At 33.6% G+C, this 18,992-nt stretch overlaps 1 protein-coding gene across 2 annotated transcripts; it reads right to left on the bottom strand.

The window, feature by feature from the left end:
• Window positions 1-486: 486 nt before the first annotated feature.
• LOC132697991 (protein transport protein Sec24C) lies at window positions 487-18,927 on the bottom strand. 2 transcript variants are annotated; one of them, XM_060663805.1, is made up of 15 exons: window positions 18,810-18,927; window positions 18,114-18,390; window positions 17,794-18,061; window positions 17,533-17,733; window positions 17,275-17,475; window positions 16,703-17,220; window positions 14,629-14,793; window positions 14,364-14,574; window positions 13,196-13,515; window positions 10,989-11,483; window positions 9,244-9,412; window positions 8,882-9,179; window positions 6,089-6,396; window positions 4,347-4,540; window positions 487-1,448 (listed from the first exon to the last, which is right to left on the bottom strand). In XM_060663805.1, exons 2-15 carry the CDS (start codon window positions 18,384-18,386, stop codon window positions 1,308-1,310), a joined length of 3,762 nt encoding a protein of 1,253 aa, XP_060519788.1. In that variant the 5' UTR covers window positions 18,387-18,390; window positions 18,810-18,927; the 3' UTR covers window positions 487-1,307. The 2 variants fall into 2 exon arrangements, with proteins under 2 accessions (XP_060519788.1, XP_060519787.1); XM_060663804.1 differs by having other exon boundaries at window positions 17,275-17,733.
• Window positions 18,928-18,992: the final 65 nt, after the last annotated feature.

Raw genomic sequence — 18,992 nt, forward strand, 5'->3', positions numbered from 1 at the left:
TTGTGTATAATTTCATAAAAAGAAAAACCCTTTCACGTTGGTTTCAAAAAATATTTAAGTTTTTTTGAATTCTAAAGTTAACACAAAAATTCGGAAGCGGAAAATAAAATTCCGATATTCTCAACACAAAAAATAAAATTTGTCAATTCTCAAAATAACAATCTTTGAAATGATAACTGAATATTTGACAACAGGCGATGAAAAATGCAGAACAATGTTTGAGCCAACTCACAATTTCAATAACTGTGACCCTTACTTATATACGAGGTGTTCCAAAAATCAATACATCAAAGTTATGTTTTTTAATTGGCAGCTTTGTGTATTATTTCATAAAAAGAAAGGACCTTTTTCGTTGATTTCAAAAAAGGTTCCGACATTAACGTCGTCTTTAATCAGAAATAACAACTAAAAAATTATAATTTTCCGGCGAAAAAATTTTTTTTTCTCTGATTGGTGGGTAGTTTGGACGGTTTTGTAGGTAAATAATTACAATTATCGATTAATAGCATTTTATTTTACATATTACATACCGTTCGCAAAATGGTTAACCATAAAATATATAAATACAAAATAATTATTAAAACTAACTTCGAAAAATAGCCACGTTTCCCACTCCGATAACGAACCTTCCGCTACGCAGGTCCACCGTCAATTATAATTCATTAATTATGGGGAAATACGGCGATTTCTTTAAAAAAAATATATTGCCTATTTGATACCGATTATACAACGAAAAAAAAAAAAGACAGATGAACGAATTTAATCAAAACGATGAGAATCAGATTATTTCTTCTTTTCCGCTTGATAAAACTTCTTCAACGAATAAATTAAGCAGATATATTGGGTAGGTCCTCTCAAGACAGTTGAAACGTTGAAGTGAACGTAGAGGGCGAATATTAACAAATTTAAAGAAAAACAGAGGCGAACACAGACAAAGAGCAACAACAAGTGATGAAAATCGTGTTTGACGAAGAAAATGCTAGTAGGGAATCAATTATTTTTTTTTAATATCTTTGAAACAAAACTGAACTTAAGAAAACAAGTTCTCCCGAATATTTAATTAAACTTTTACAAACAGAAACTAATCGAACATATATTTTAGTTATTTCAATTTATAACCATCCCTACTATTAAATTCGCTAAGATTGGGGGTTCCAAATTTCCACACCGCATAATCTCTCTTACAGGTTTTCCTCGTACTCGAACCGTCTTTTGCATTCTCGAAAATATGTACTGTTAGGATCGATGGAAGCGAACCAGCGGCCTGCTTTACCTATAGGTCTCTTCGTTCTGGCCTCCCCGTAATGCTAGCTCAGTAAACTTCTAATTTCCCTATGCATGTGACACAAAAAGTCGACATAGCTGGCGGAGCCGTCAGTGCCTCGATCCTCCACCAGGAAATGTCTGAAGATCGGCTCCAATTTTTCCTTTTGTTTGACGATCGTTAACTGGAATTTTTTTCAAAAAAAAAAAAAACGGCGTTCTCGTTAGACCGAATGGGCGACTAAGAAAAAGCTAACAATGCAAGTAAAAATAAAAAGCTTTAAAGGAGTTGATGTACTCGCAACTCATTTATATTATCTTTCATAGGTTACATATTTTTCAAAGGAACTATGGCCTATATGAAAACATACACATTCATACCAGAAACACCGAAACTGGGAAAAAATAACCAAACTATTTTTTATTGCCTATATTTATAAAAATCTGTGCGAAAATATGAACATTAATGATGTATTCGTAACTTATATCTTTCATTGCTTACGTTTGTAAAAAAAAATCTGAAATATCACAAAACAACTATAGCCTACAAGAAAACCTGCTCATTGATACTAGAAACGCCATAACTGAGAAAAAATAATTACGGACAAGGAGTTAATGTACCCGAAGCTCCTATTCTATACTATCTTTCATTGCGTACATCTTTAAAAAAATCCTCAATTATTCCAAAGAAACTATAATCCGTGTGAAAATATGCACATTCATACTAGAAACGCAGGAAGTTGAAAAAAAAATTGCGTATTTAAAATAAAAAGTTGTTGTATTTGTTGCTAATAAGTAAAAAAGACTTTAAATACTTCAAAGAAACTATAGTACACAAGAAAATATGCTTATTGATACTAAAGACTTCACAACTGAGAACAAATAACTATGGATATTTAAAATTAAAATTTCCCAAGAGGGAGTTAATGTAGTGGAAGCTCCTACTTTATACTATCTTGCATTGCGTACATTTATAAAAAAAATCCTCAATTATTCCATAGAAACTGTAGCACATGAAAGTATGCACATTTATACTAGAAACGCAGGAATTAGAAAAAAAACTAACATTGCATATTTAAAATAAATATCTCTTGAGAAGTTGATGTGTTGATTCAATTATTCAAAAAAAAAAAAAAAACTATAATCTATGCACTAGAAATGCAGGAAACTTTTCATACTAGAAACGCAGGAACTAAAAAAATAATACCGCATATTTAAAATAAAAATCTCTGGAGGAGTTAATGTATTTATTTCATCGCTGACATTTGTAAAAAAAATCTTAAAATATTTCACAAGAAAATATGCATCATTCAAACTAGAAACGCAGGAACTAAAAAAAATAACACTGCATACTATACTTCATGGCTTACATTTGTAAGTAAAAAAGAAATCCTAAAATATTTTGAAGAAACTATAGTATACAAGAAAATATGCAAGGAACACCGCAACTGAGAAAAAATAATCGTGGAAATTTCAAAATGAAAAAATCTCTAGAGAAGGTGTTGATGTAACTCGCAGCTCTTTTATACTATCTTTTATTGCTCATATTTATTTATTTTTAATCCCCAATTATTTCAAAGAAAGTATAGTCGACATGAAAATATGCACATTCATACTAGAAACGCAGGAAATAAAAAATAATAATACTGCATATTTAAAATAACAAACTATTGAGAAGTTGATGTATTTGTATCTCCTTTATACTATTTGTATAAAAAAAATCCTCAAATATTTCGAAGAAACTATAGTATATAAGAAGATATACATCATACTAGAAACGCCGAAACTGGGAAAAAAATAATAATGGAACTTCAACTATCTTTCATTGCTTACATATATACTGGAAAGTGAGAACACTCTATAACTTTTAAACGGCTTGAGATAGCAATTTCAAATTTGGAAGGATTAATATGTATATAACTTTCGAATTTTTTTTTTTTTTTTGGATTCAGGAAATCATTCTGCGTAGGATAGAACGGTTTTTTTCTTTTGTTTTAATTTCTATTTAATTTTGAAAACTGTGTCTAGGAAGCCAACTATTTATTTTTTAGGATAACCCAGTTTTTTCAAATAGCACCCTAGCGGGAACAAATACTTTTTAAAACCGGTACTTCTTTTGCAATCTTTTTGACAAAAAAAATTTCAAAATCACAGGAAGGAAAAATGCGGACAACTAAATACACTTTTATAAAAACGTATGTAGGTTTACACACAATACTTACGTTAGTCTTTGTCTGTATTCCAGTGTTCCAAAAGCATATCAACTTAATACCAGAATAAAACACTTTCAACAAAAAGAAAATCTCCCTTAATTTTTTTTTTAATACTAATCTGTTTTTTTCTTTCCGCTTCATTTGCTTGCCGAGAGTTCCTTCTGCATTTTCCATCTTACCGACTTGACCATTAATAATGACGCCATACTTTGGTTTTAGAAGAAAATATTTACTTATCTGGTTTTTTCCTTCCTGTGAGCTTATTTTTTTTTAACAGATTTTTTAAATTTTGGTGTCAGAATGTTGCAAAAAAAGTACCGCTTTTAAGAAGTTTGTATTCCCATTCCTATTTGAAAAAACTAGGGTTATCTTAAAAAAAAATAATAAAAATCTTTTGAGAAGTTGATGTGTTGGTACTTCATATATTTTCAAGATACGATGATAATAGAAACTTCGCGAATGAGAAAAAATAATCATGGAAATTTAAAACAAAAACCTCAAAAGAAGGAGTCGATGTATTTGAAGCACCTACTTTATACTACCTTTCAATGCTTACAAAAAAAATCCTCTATTGTTAAAAAAAAAATCTATGTACTAGTAACGCAGGAATTTAAAAATATTGCAAATGTACAATAAAAATACTGGAAACGCGGGAACTTAAAAAAATAATCTGTACATTTAAAATAACGAGTTGATGTACTTGCAGTTCCTTTACACTATTCTGCTTTGCTTATATTTATTTTTTAAAAAAATTTGAAAACTACAGTCTACACGAAAATATAGCTTCAATATCAATTTTTAACTCTTTTAATTTGTTACTTCGTTAGAAATTGGAGATTCGGACGAAAGTGAAATAAATAAATTACTCACCCGCATACACCTGTGCCTCTGCACGCGGATCAGTTCGATGATATTGCGAACGGCTACGCTCCGAGGGTTATCCAAATCGGGCAACTTCACCCTGTCGATGTCGACCTGATGGGCCGACTGTGTCCCGAATATGTCCCGTACGAATTCGGGGTTTGCATCGAGCCCCACCCACAGGAACATGTGGATGCCGTTTTCTGCAAAAAAAGTTACCGCTCAAAGTTTTCAAAAGGTTACCAGATAATATTAACCGAACGGAAGGAAGCCTTAAAAAATATTATCATAGCACAGCATAGGAGCTTCTTGGCCACAGATTCCGCCATTTTTAAAACAATATTAAAAATTAAATATAATGTAGACCACAACGTCCGAGTAGAGAAATTCTGTTAACATTGTCCCGAATTCAGCTAACTTTATATACAATTATTACTCAGTAAGCATCCAGTTTTATTTTTTGGTGAAAAAACTACAAAATTTCGTCGTAAAAAAAAATTGATAATAATTATAAGAAAAATTATAATTTACAAAAACAAACAGTCGTTTATAAATATTTTTTTTCATTTAAGAGAGGACGTTTGCAGACATGTAGAAGGTCCATTGCGTCAAATCTTTAGAAGTTTAATATGCGCGGCGTTGCCAAGTCTGCAGCTTTTTCTAACATGTTCGAATTTTCTATTTTACTTGAAAAGAAGCAAATAATTATTGGATCAAGCACACCTTAAACCCTGACGTACCAAAGCTAGGCAATCAGCAAGCAATAGTCTGTGAAATAACTAACTACTGCGGGCTTTTAGACTAACACTTCAAAATATTCAATTGTTACCTGCTTTTAATTTAAAGACGTAAGTTTTCCGGCATAATATACGTAGCAGTAAGTTGCAATGATAAATAAATTCCAATTTCAAATTTTAAAGAACTCTGTCAGTGTTCTGTTAGATCTTGAGAGAATGATTTACGGTAAAAACCAAATATAAGATACCTATGTAAAATATTTTTGACCGTGCTGTGTTGCCAGATATACTCGTAACGTATATCGACTTTCGTTTTTTAAATGAAACACCTTGTATATTATTACATTTTTGGATTCCGCGAGACATTCTGAAACTTTTTAATGTAACATGTACTAACACTGTTTAAGAAATTTAGCAACAAAAAACCCGATATATTCCTTTGTGCTTAGCTTTTGGTTTCAGTTTATCTGGAATGTTATATTTTATATCTAGAATTTATATTTTGTATTTTTTATGTAGCATAATGCTAAATAAAGATTATATTATTATTATTATATCAATGCAGACTTGATGATTTTTAAACAATATGCCTTTATACTCCAGAAATCGAATGATAATTATTTTTAAATTGAAATATCTCAAAAACTGCTAAATGAAATGTCAATAAATTACATGTTTTTGAAATCAGGAAAAAAAAATCTAGTCATTTTGACAGCTTGCGATCGCCGTTTGCTTTTGTGACATTTGTATAAGACAATAGATCAAAAATCTTCAAACTTTCGTATTTACACTTTTTTTTCTATCTTTCGAAATTAACCTTAGAGGTGGGTGTCAAAATATAATGAATAGCCCAGTACATATCACTCATTATTAAGAAATTTATTGACTGATATGGAGGAAATCTCTCTGATGGATTTTAAGTTACTTTTAAAGTTATTGGTTTAAGAAATAAATAAATTAAAAGACAATTTCAAACAAATGTGCGCTCGATCCCACCCGACTCGATATGCTCACCTAATATATAAACTCCCTGTTCGGACATCTTCTCCGCCGTGCACCTGATCGGGGCGGGGATCTCAGTCCTTTCCGAAGACCCCTCAATGTCATGCAACGGTACCAATCTAGGATAGAAGTAGTTGACCGACGTCGGAACGTCCATCATCATGACGCATTGCATCATAAACGAGCGATCGTCGATTGTCATGTCGGAACCGCCGGATAATGCGTCGCTTTTGAGGAGACAGTTTACGTAGAGAGGAAGCAGCTTCATGCACTCCGGAAGGATGAGCTGTCCGGCGCTGCTCGGCGAAGCGCAATGCTTCCTGCGGAATGAAAACCATTTTCTCCCACTACCATCTTTCCAAGTCACTCCACCTCTCAAAGTGAAGAAGTAAAGTCGAGAGGCCATATACCCAATACCGACCTATCAGCCTAACCAATTTTCACTACATGGTCTGGAGAAATCACCAAGTTACCATTGTTTGTCTACCGTGCTCCTGCGGACCACTATGGGAACTTTGTTATTTTATTATGCACACGACCTGCATTAAGTGCCTTTCATGACTGCCGAAATTCAAAATCATGGCAAACTTTGGTAAATATGAAAGTTTATGCTAGTAATAGCGATTTACAATAATATTTTTATTGAAACATCTCGCGCAATTATAAATCAGAAAATTGTAGCTCTCGGCACAGTTTACGATATTGCTTTGAACCAAATTATCTTATCTTTTTACGTTTTTCATTTACAGCTAATAATTTACCCACAAAAATGCAAAATTTTTACACTCTGTATAAAATTTGAAAAATATTCGAAGTTTATTGCCCTGAATCTCCCCCGTTTCTTGGTCCATACATTTTTTCAATAGAGTAAATGATTTTCGAGAAAATAATACTCTTCTGAAAGTATGCAGTATATAGAAATAGCTATTTTCATATTTTCAAAGCTATTTTCATATTTCAAGCAGCGAAAACTGTAAAAAAAAATTGTAGCTCTGGATGTTTTTCACGAATTTTGATTTACGGCTAATATTTTAATAGCGAAAAAAACGATTTTCAGGGTCTTTTAGATTTTTGTCTATAATTGAACAACCCTGTATATCATGAAAAAGTTCCTGAATTAAAGGTTATAGTACCGCATCTCCGGCTTCTTTTGGTTCATAAATTTTGCCGATCAGGTTAATAGTTTTCAGGAATTTTTTTTTTGCTAGGCAAAATAGGCCAAAAACAGTTTTTAAAAATTTGGAAAAAATATTTCGCGATATTCGGTGGCAGTTTCAACAGTTTAAATGCAAGTGTGAATTTCAACCTCTGTGCTAAATTTGAAATCGATAGCTTCAAAAGTTTAAGGCAAGAAAAATATCACGGAATAAATTGAAGACCCTGTACAAGAGCTGAAAACATTAAATGTAAAAGTTTTAGCTATCCATACGGGCTATGTGACCATGTAAAAGAAACTGACAACTGAAGCACTGCCTTCTTTCTGATTATCGTCAATTATCATTTTAAGGACCCCAATTTTCAGTTTTTTGAGAATACCATGTACATTTTTGAAAATTATGAAGAATAAGGATTTATAGCACCCGACGTTATGGATCTGTTGGTTCAAGAAATTCTTCGACTGTATAAACGAGTTTGGAGAAATGGCTTTTCCTTAGACCCTTGTTTAAATTTTTTAAAATACCTCCCAACCCCCCCAGCACCACCAGTTCCAATATGTTCCATCACGGTCGATACCACATGTGAAAATTTATTGTTGGCAACCATTTTTGATAATAAAGCATGTTTTGATTTGACCTATAAACCTGGGTATATTCCTTTTAGTCACTTCTCTTTCGATAATGTTCTGTCTCGCCCCGGATAGAGCACCTCACTCCGCTTGTGATTGCGTGGTGGCCCGGTTACGCCCACTTTATTAGATTTAAGAATTGTTGCTTACTATTATATTAGCCTCTTTTTTTGACACATTTAGACACTTGTGGGCTTTTACATTGAGTATTGCTATATAATATTTTTAGTTATTTTCCCGACACTACCCGTTTAGATTAACTAAATCTTTGTGAACATTTATTGTTGGCAACCATTTTTGATAATAAAGCATGTTTTGATTTGACCTATAAACCTGGGTATATTCCTTTTAGTCACTTCTCTTTCGATAATGTTCTGTCTCGCCCCCGGATAGAGCACCTCACTCCGCTTGTGATTGCGTGGTGGCCCGGTTACGCCCACTTTATTAGATTTAAGAATTGTTGCTTACTATTATATTAGCCTCTTTTTTTGACACATTTAGACACTTGTGGGCTTTTACATTGAGTATTGCTATATAATATTTTTAGTTATTTTCCCGACACTACCCGTTTAGATTAACTAAATCTTTGTGAACATTTATTGTTGGCAACCATTTTTGATAATAAAGCATGTTTTGATTTGACCTATAAACCTGGGTATATTCCTTTTAGTCACTTCTCTTTCGATAATGTTCTGTCTCGCCCCCGGATAGAGCACCTCACTCCGCTTGTGATTGCGTGGTGGCCCGGTTACGCCCACTTTTTTAGATTTAAGAATTGTTGCTTACAATTATATTAGCCTCTTTTTTTGACACATTTAGACACTTGTAATATCTCCTATCTCATGGATTTTTTTTGTGGTTTTAAGAAATTTCTGCAACAATTTCTTGAATTGTTTTGTTATTAGTACCAATGTCGATGTCATAAGATTAACTTTGTACACAAGAAAATGACAACTTTGGACTGCCGCAATTAAAAATTTGTTTTGTCCAGATTATACCAATTGTTTTCATTGCCTCACCTGTATGTGGCTAAGATCTGAGCGGCCCTATTCACTATGGCGTCTTTGACCGTCTTGGGGCTGTTTTCCAGCAATTTGTAAGTACACTGCTTTGAGATGTAGTTGATAATGGTGTCCAAGTCGCAGCTGCGATACAAATCGGCCATCTGCGAGCAAACTTTCAGCGAGAGGTTCATGATTCTCAGGCGACGTTGGCCGGAGCAGGACGTGTAGAGGAGAGCGGCCTGGATATAGACGCCCTCGTCTTCGGAAAGTTTGTCATCGTGTTTGATCTCGACCGATACGGCCTTGTCGCAATCTATAGGATTAAAAAAAAAATCAAAAATTGACTTTTTTTACTCCTGCGACGACGAGGCGGTTACCTATGGCTGCGAGTTCCATGTCGGTGGTGTTGGACATGTAAAAGTGTCCGTAGAAGTCCGTAGGTCGAATGCCGGTCGACGTACGTACCCTCATTATGCTGTCGAACGCTATAGGCCTGCTGACGTCCATTATCACGTCTTGGATCAATCGCTCTCCATCTACGTCAGCCTAGAATAACGATAATAATAATAATACACTTTTGTTCAAGTAATACACAATACACAGTATAAAACCATAATTATATTTATAAGAATTAAAGAGAAAAAAATTTAGAATTTTGGAATCTGTACTTTTTCAACTAGGTAATTTTGAGTCCTACTAAGATATTGCGAAATCAAAATGAAACAAACACAAAGAAAATCCCATAGAAAATTCTTTTATTTTGGTTTTTTATTTTTTCTTTCTCGTATAATTATTATTGCCTCGAAAATATATTCTAAACATACAAGTTAATGAATATGGATGTCCTGTAACAAAATATTGCCGGTTCTATTAAACCATTTTTCAATTTCGCGTGCGGTTGCTACAGGGCGTTAAATTTTATTTTGAAAATCACATTTTTATTTGTAAATCTCGAGTGTATCACATATTTTGTTGAAACTTACTATATATCTTGGGTGAATAAAAATGTTATGTACACAGAAAAAATAAGTGTTTATGACTATTATTAGCAAATAATTAACAGTAATAAATAACAATAGGAAAAATATAAGAATGAGGCATCTACTTATTTCGTTTTCTATTTTAGTTGAAATAACCATTATACAAATACTTATAAAAGTTCCACGCATAAAAAGTCCCCGATATTGTTTTCATAAAAATAACTTGGGAACATAAATTTATTTGGTCTGTCTTAACATAGATGGGTTTACAATTTTATGCAGCAATTTGCAATTGTTAAAAATGAATAACATCTACTAAAAGATAGAATTATAAAAAAAAAAGGCATTTTTTGTTATACTATACTTACCTCACCTCGAAATACACTTATTTAAAAACAACTATCATTTTTCAGATGTATTTTTTTTACCTCATTTCATGTACAGGTAGCTTTTTTTCATTTTTTCCTTAAATACAGTTCAAAATCAATTAAAAGAAAAAAAGATGTATTTAAAGAATTCAGTGTAACGGCCTGTTATTATAAAAATATTTTTTCGACCCACCCTGTATTTTATTGTAGAACGATTTTAACTTTCTTTATACTCCTTTTTTAAACACAGTAGAAAAGATTAATAAAAAGTTTAAAAAAGAAAATAAAAAAAAAGAAAACACATTTTTTATTGTTAAGAAACTTTTTTTTGTCTCATTTATTAAACATTTTTGTGGTGGCCAAAACAAATAATTTCAAAAAACAAACTATCAAAACAAATAAATAAAACAATTGAAAAAGAAAATTATAAAAAAAGAAACTTCATTTCATATTTATATATTCATATATTATAACTTATAAAAACAAACAACTTAAAAAACAGAATTATAAAAACAACCGCAAAGCGCACCTAAAGATAAAGTTATTTAAAAACACAATAAAAAGATTGAAAAAGAAAATGATAAAAAAAGAAGCAATCCATTGTTTATATTACAACTTGTATTTTTTAAGCTCTTTTATTTGAGAAGATAGTTGTTTAGATCATTCCCTGCATTTATGATGTTTTTTTTTTTCACTTTTTCCTTAAATACAGTTTAAAACCAATAAAAACGAAAAAATGAAAAAAGAAAATATATAATGGAAAGCAAAACTCACCTGGAAATACGTATATTTGAAAACTTCGCCGCCGGTGAGCCTCGATACTTGTCCAATGGTGGCGATATCGATGTAGGAATTGTTGAAGACGAAAAGATCTACCGAACATCCGGCAGCGACGCAATCTTGACCGAGCTGGTTGTACGCCTGCGTCTGGGGCGACAAAACCGTCTTCTCTTTATCGGTGCCCAGCAGTTTCCTGTCGTCGCGGTTTCGCAACTTTCCCGGCGCCTCCGCCGTCGGCAAACTCGAATGGAACACCAGCAGTTTGCCCGCGCATTCGGACGCCTTCAACGCTTCCAAACCGGCCAAGATGGCGGGCAACAAAACCGTCTCCGTCTCTTTCGTTTCCTCGAACATGGCCGGGATTTGTTCCAACAGGGCGTCGATCATCGACTCCGATTCCTCCGGAGTGCAGAGGAAACCGTCGAGAAGGGGCATGAACATTTCCTGGGTGTCGCCGACGATCATCATTTGCGGAGCGGCCAGCGTGCCCTGTATCCGAAAGGCGATGCCTTTTTATTTTTTACACAAAAATAATCGTTCATCTAACTTTTAAAAACAGGGACTAAGAACGGGATGAAAACAAGAACGTATATGTTTGTTATACACATATACACATTTTAAAATAATAATATAATTTAAACTTAAAAAAATATTTTAAAGCCCTTTTACAATGAGAAGATATCATATTAATCCGTTTTGACAATGTTTTGTTTACGATGCTCTAACAAATCGACCAACTTGTAAAGTCAAAGAGTGCAACTATAAATAAAGGGAAATCATTCAGGAAACTTGCAGCGCCCTCGTCAAATTCATCAGCAACAACTAAAAAAAGACGGCTAAATATCCAACCTACGATGGATGGATGTCGTTATAAGACAAAAAATTCATAATTGAGTTAGCATTACGCCTGATTTGTTGAAGAAACCGTGTACAGAACTGGTAACAGTTACCTGCGGTCCATTCAGCATATTTAATGGGTTTTCGAAAAATTTTAGAGCCGATAATGGCTGGACTAGACAATAAAAACGCAATTAACCCGGAAAATATTTTAAAAAAGGTGTCGTTAAGTGCTTTGAGTTTGAAAGTTAAAAGTTGATGAATCAAGTAGACTCGATAGAAGTATATTAGGAATCAACGTTCAATTTGTTGGCAATAATAACTGCCTAGTTTTAAGGATGTTGGCGATGCGGTAATTGAAGGAAAGGCATGCTTCTTCACACATTTCAAAAATAATATTGACTTGATTAAGAGAATATCAAGTTGATCTGAAGCAAATACTCTAAAAAACATAAATGAAGGGAACAACTTCGTTGAAGAGTCATCTCTAAAGTCAACAGAAGAAGATGAAATAGAGTAGTGTTCAAAACAAAAAGGAAATATTTCTTCAAAATCTCATAATTCAATGGTTGTTAGTTCATTATTATGAAGTTTCGAGCGAGATACATGCGTCTTAAAGTATTGGGCAGCAAAGGAAACATCATCAAATGAATTGTATAACGTTGCAAAACAAATTATTGGTTTTCCTATGACACAAGTAAGTGTTGAATGAGCATTTTCAGCACTGAAATATATTTTAAATCATCAAAGGGCGAATTTAAAATACTAAAATTAATAACTATCCTGTGATTTACTTTAGAATATATCTTTAGTTTAATTATTTTTTTATTATATTAATTTTGGAATACCAAAAAATAAATATGTTAACATTTTTTTTCTCTTATTTTTAATAATAATAATAATAATTTTATTTACAAACAACCAATAACCATCACGCAAAATTTTAACATAAGTTAATTGAAGCAAAGCAAAATCAGAGAGAAAAAAACAAATATTATTATTTAAAATATGAAGTAAAAAAAAAACAACTGCATAGCAGTTTGTGCGTGGTTTTCAAGCAACTAAATTTAATGGGAATCAATGAAAGGACCAACAAACAAATTCGTGCCTCTCCAATACAGAAACGGTCAAAAACAATTAATTCTAAATTTAACCTGTAATATTTATAAAAATCATAAATGCCATCACCACTTAAAATTTTAGTTTTCAATAAAAAATAATAAACAAATAATAAATAATAATAAATAAATAAATAAATAAACGACTGACCAATCGTTTATTTTTATTATACTACTAAATACTAAAATCAAATACCACTTAACATCCAAATTAAAAAAATAAAACCTACCAAGATGGGCACTCACCTTTATATTATAAAAGTGCACGGAACTGTTGTAGGTTATAAACCCGACCTTCATGTTGCTTTTCTCGTGACCTTGGTCGACGGGCAAGTTACGCACGATCTCCTTCATGTGGGCGGACAACAGATGCACTAGTCCGGACTTTATGTTATTGTACGAGACGTCGATGATGAATATCATCGCTGGTGGTTTCGGCAGCTTGTTATCACGGCAATAATCCGCGGTAGCGACAAACTCGTAAGTACCCAGGACCAATTCGGGACGTTCTAACCGATCCAGCCGTCTACCCGTATGGTCCAGGTGTTGGAAATATTCGGCCGGTACTGAAACGTCCATTTTAGAATGTAAACCTTACGACTTCATTTTACATTCATTTCCAGGCTACAAAATTAAACTTTTTGACAGACGTTTTTATTATATAACTAACCAAAACTGGTTTTATATAATTTTTGTAGCCTGATTTCAAAAATTCTATGCATTTATTGGTAAGGTAAATATTAAAGGAAAAAACGTTATTTCTAAAATAATTTATTTTTTTATTCAGTAAAAAAGTGAAAGCCTGGTTTAAAAAAAAAGTTTGAAAAAAAAACTTTACTAAGACTTTTTTGAGTGAAATCTTCCGTCTTTTTGTCAGGAAACTGCAGCAATCCCCCATCATCGTTATGCTCGATGGAGCATATCTAATCTTCTGCAAAATGTGAATATTAAAGATGGCAGGGACAAAATTAAATTAAATTAAATTAAGAAGAAACCTTGATCTTACAACAGATAACAAGTTCTCATTTTCACGACAAATGTCAATCACAAGGTCTTTCACTCTCTGTAATGGAAGCTATCTATCTACTTATTCTTGTCCGTTTAATGTCCTCTAATTGCTGTTTATGTTTAGTCCTTCCATTACTCTTTGTGTTTTCATTAGTTTGTTTATATTATAATAATAAAAAAGTCCTTTATGTGATTTCGAAGGAGATATTTTACTTTTTTAAATGTTCATACTACAAAACTTTACTTATGTAGTCAGTATTTATGCAAATTAAATACAAACTAAAAAAAAAAGTAAAATCAGAAGTGATTTTTAGATTAGGTTATAAATACGTGAAAATAAGCAAAAAAAACTCTCATGTGAAGTATTAGATAAGTGGACAAAGATATTTTAATATTAACCACTTACCGTCTGTGGTCGCTTTGCAAAACAAACACTGGAACCTTCTCCCGGAATCCAGAAAGTGCATGAACGGACACATGTACGCCTTGCATCTTATACATCGCACAGGACCCAATTCACCGAAATTCACCAACGGGGGTGGATACTCTTCGTCCATCGTTCTAGCCATGGGACTGATGACCAAGCTGAACGGTACAGCCGTTTGCTTCATTATATCCTATAGGGACCGATTGAAATGTTTAAGGGAGCCCTTTATCTACGCTTCAGGTACCTGTGATATGGGCACGTTATACATCGAGGATCTGATGAACCGAGGACTGGCGTTCCCTTGGTCTTGGACGATAAAGTTGGTAGTCACCAGAGGGGGCACCGTGCCCCTCTCTGCCGTGACGAACACGCCCGATCTAGTGTTTTGATCGTCTTGGGTCACTTGGATCTAACAACAAAATTACCATTACTTACCAAAATTGCATAAAACCCCGAAAAATCGAGTGAACTAAAATCCTATTTGTATTGCGAATCAGTCTCTAAATGCAATTTAAAATATATTGTTTTTAGAGAATTAAATTAAATTGCCGCGTTCAAATGAGGTCCGCCAGCGTGATGTTAGTTTCTTTTTTTATCTCCACGTAATGCGTTTTTTTAAAAATGACTTTCGTGACGATTACTTCGCGATGAGAAATAATATTTTTGTATGTAAAGCAATATTTTACAATAGAAAAACATAATAATAATAACAAACGACTTTTATTTCAGAAAACCAAAAAAAAACAGAAAAAAATCTCTTCAGCAAATTCTGTAGATGCAGTAATTAATTTTTCAAAGAAACTTCTACAGGCTACTGTAATACTTTTTACAAAACTTCTGGAATTCTCCTGCGTCGGTTTTTGCTGAGTCGAAATTGCCAACAGGATGATTGTCACCAATTTCGACTCAGCAAAAACCGACGCAGGAGGAATCCAGAAGTTTTGTAAAGCATTAATTAATTCTTGTATTTAATTTTATAAGTATTACAATTTAAATTTACAATGGTTAAAAATTCCTCAGCACTATCTAAACAAAAACCATACACAAAATTACAATAATTAAAATTGAATAAGACCACGGACAACTTTTTCCTTAACTTTTGATTACTGTATCATATTTTTAATGCCGTGTATGACCTATAAAATATGCTTTTTAATATAACAATAATTGTTTAATACGTCAATGTGTTTAGCACCATTATCATTACGTTAATGTGACTTACCTATTGATTTCTTAAGTTTTTAGGTTATAATTTTGACTTGCAGATTTTTTTTAATATATCGAGATTATATCTTTTTATAGCTCAAACTAGTATTTAGATAGACATATAAAAACTTGTATTGTTTTTTCCTTAACATAATGGGTTAATTCTTTTAGTCCTTTTTTGTTAGCCTAATAATAAATAAAAACATTTACTTCATTAAATACACCATTTGCACTATAATATCGGCCATCAAAAAATGGGCAAAATATATCAATCAAGTTTGAACCACACTGTACAATAATGGCAATATAACTTGACTATTAGTTAAAACTGTAACATATACTTGTGTTCAGTTCTAATCAAAGAATAATAAATTGTTGCGTCTTATATCTATCTCAAATACTTTATAATTAAACTGTCATTATATTTTTAAACAAATTTACTATTTTTCATTTTAAATAGTGCCAAAACTAAACTGACGGAAATTGCAAAATATGTGATGAGAAAATCATAAAAATCTGCAACTGCAAAATTTTAGTTGGTAAATTGATTCTTAAATTTTTAAATAAATAAAATGCATGTTGAGAAAGAAAAAACAATAATAAAAAATTAATAGGCGAAATTAGCACGAAATGGCGAAATGCCTGAAGCACAGACCATAAGATTTATATTAGATTGTTAAAGGTCTGAAATTTGGTGAACACTTTTTACCACATATTTTTAAGTTTAAGTTTGTTCCTTATTTTAATGGGTGTCCTCGACTTTCATTTTATTATTTTAATTTTAATTATTAAAATTTGAATAAAATTGAACCATGGAACTTAAAAGATTAAGATTAAAAGACAAATCGATTAACCCATCCACTTTCCCAGACAATTTTAGGATTTTATAAAATACAATTTATTCCAAATAATGAAATGTTGAAATCATTCAATGATTTATACCTCACCCATGTACAATTCATCAGCTTCCTATGGTTGATGTTCATATTGTTACGGTTTTAATCAATAACAATAAGACACATCATTAACTGGGACTGAATGATATGATCACTCAAGGAACAAGAAAATGACTGTTTAAGAAATAACGGTCAGATAACGAAGGCAATACATACAGGGCTAGGCATCTGGTCTGGGTCTAATCGTTTTTGTTGTTGTTGCGGTTGTTGAGGGTATTGAGGTTGAGGATATCCCCCTCCCATCGGTTGTGGCGGCATAGGAGGGAAGCCCGGTGCCTGTGGTCCCCTCATCTGCTGTTGCTGCTGCTGACCATTAATAAAGGGCTGCTGATTAAGAGGTGGGGGCATGTGAGGTCCGTTTTCTCCATTCATAACATTCTTGAACTGATTTCCTTGGTTCGGCAAGTACTGATGTGGTCCACCTAAATTCATCCCTTGGAACTGGCTAGACAACTGATTGGGCCCACTGGCTGGTTGGTTCGGCATTGGTGGCAATTGGCCTGGTCGGTACCCACCACCAGGGGGAAGATTGCTTTGAGGAGGAAATTGATTCGGTGGCAGTTGCGTCCCAGGCATGGGTGGATAATTTTGTTGTCTGGGCCGTTGTCCTATTGGGTGCGCCCCTGCAACTGGAGCGGTTCCGGGTAACGGGGGATTTATTGGTGGCTGCTGGCCTAAAAATTGTAATCAGGAAGCTACAAGACAGAAGAGAATACAAAGTCACTTACTTGGTGGAGCAAACTGTTGCGCTGAAGGTCCTAGTGGTGGAGCGTTGCTAGCACCACCTGGTAGTGGCGGTGCTTTCCCTGGACCAACAGGGGGTGGTCCCCCAAATGGCAAGGCACCCGAGGTTGGGGGGAAGTTATTTAACGGTGGACCTCCACTCAATGGGAAGCCCTCCCGGCCTTGTAGTGGTGCTCCGCTAGGTGCTGTAGTGATGGAAGGAGGCCCCTGAGCAAATGTTTCTAAAGCTGCTTGAGAAATACCTGGCATATTTGGTGGAAAACCAGGCTGATTAGGTGGTTGATTGGGGCCTCCTCTGGGCGGCATCTGTTGATGTGGAACACCAGATATGGGTCCAGATGATGCTGGACCAGAATTTGGAGGAAATTGATTTTGAGTACCCGCTGGATGTGGTAAGGTTTGCAAATTTGAATGCAATAGGTTGCCGGGCATACCCAATGTACCTTAAATGGACACATATTATGAAAAAGATGATTAGGTAATTTGGATTGAAAAATATTAACCTTGCTGCTGTGAAGGGCCATTTTGGAATTTTATTTGTCCTTTAGAAGCTTCCACAGTTCTTGAATCTGATAGTGTTTCATAATTTTGATCTCGGCTTGGTGGTCTCTGACTCAACAGAGGCTGAGGTGAAATTTTGGTAGGTGGGAGTTGTGAAGATGGTAATTGGGATGGTGGTAATTGAGTGACAGGTGGTAGTTGGGTAGGAGGTATAAACGCTTTTGAACTTGGCGGTAAGGGAGTGCTAGATGTTGGAGGGTGTACAGAAAACTGTAAAAAAATGTTCCGTTTAATTTTTAAAAAATTAAGAACCAAAGCTTACCTGTGATGGGACATTGTTAGAAGTATTTACTTGATGCTGCCCAGGACCATTTAATCCTGTCACATTAGAACTATTCAAATTCTGGGTTAAACCAGAAGGGAATGTATTAGTAAATGCTGGAACTCCCTGATTAGGAAAAAAATTCTGCGCAGCACCAGTTTTTGGTGGTCCTAAAGGAACATTCTGGAAATTCTGATCGCCTACATTTGACTGGGCAGAAAAATCTGGCTGTGAATTTCCCAAGGATGGTGGTGGTAAGTACTGTGAATTCATTGTTCTAAAACACAATTTATTTTTGATTGAAATGTCACACATTCAACATTATGGACAGATATAAGGATAGACTTACTGACACGTTGGCATATCAATGGAAAAACGAAAACAAATTAAAAATTATCTTTAAAAGATTCTAAGGAACACAAAGACTATTATTATTGATATTAAATGTGACTGATTCTTACAAAAATTTTACCAAGTACGCATTCTACAAAGCTCCACATTCTGTCGTAAGTTGTCTGAACTCTTTAATTAGAAAAAGCAATATATCTTAATTAATTTCAAAAATATGTACATATTGATAATGTTTTGAAACCAAGACACTCAAAATTTCTCTATTTCTCTGCAAGCTCGTTATTATTTGTGTAAATCCATAGTGGGACTACGTTTAAGAACGTATGGCTTCATGACAACACTTACGTAAATACTTAGACACAAAAATATTGCAAGAAATATTAAATAAAAGACATCACTTCTACCCAACACCACAAACTTATGCCACGTAAGGTTGCAATGCGCATGACTTGGTAACTTCCACGTCAATCTCACTAAAATGTAACTAGAAACAGAACAGGCAACAACAAAGTCTTCGTAAACCAAAGT

This window comes from Cylas formicarius, unplaced genomic scaffold, assembly GCF_029955315.1.
Source record: "Cylas formicarius isolate icCylForm1 unplaced genomic scaffold, icCylForm1.1 PGA_scaffold_2__14_contigs__length_35257938, whole genome shotgun sequence".
NCBI lineage: Eukaryota > Metazoa > Arthropoda > Insecta > Coleoptera > Brentidae > Cylas > Cylas formicarius.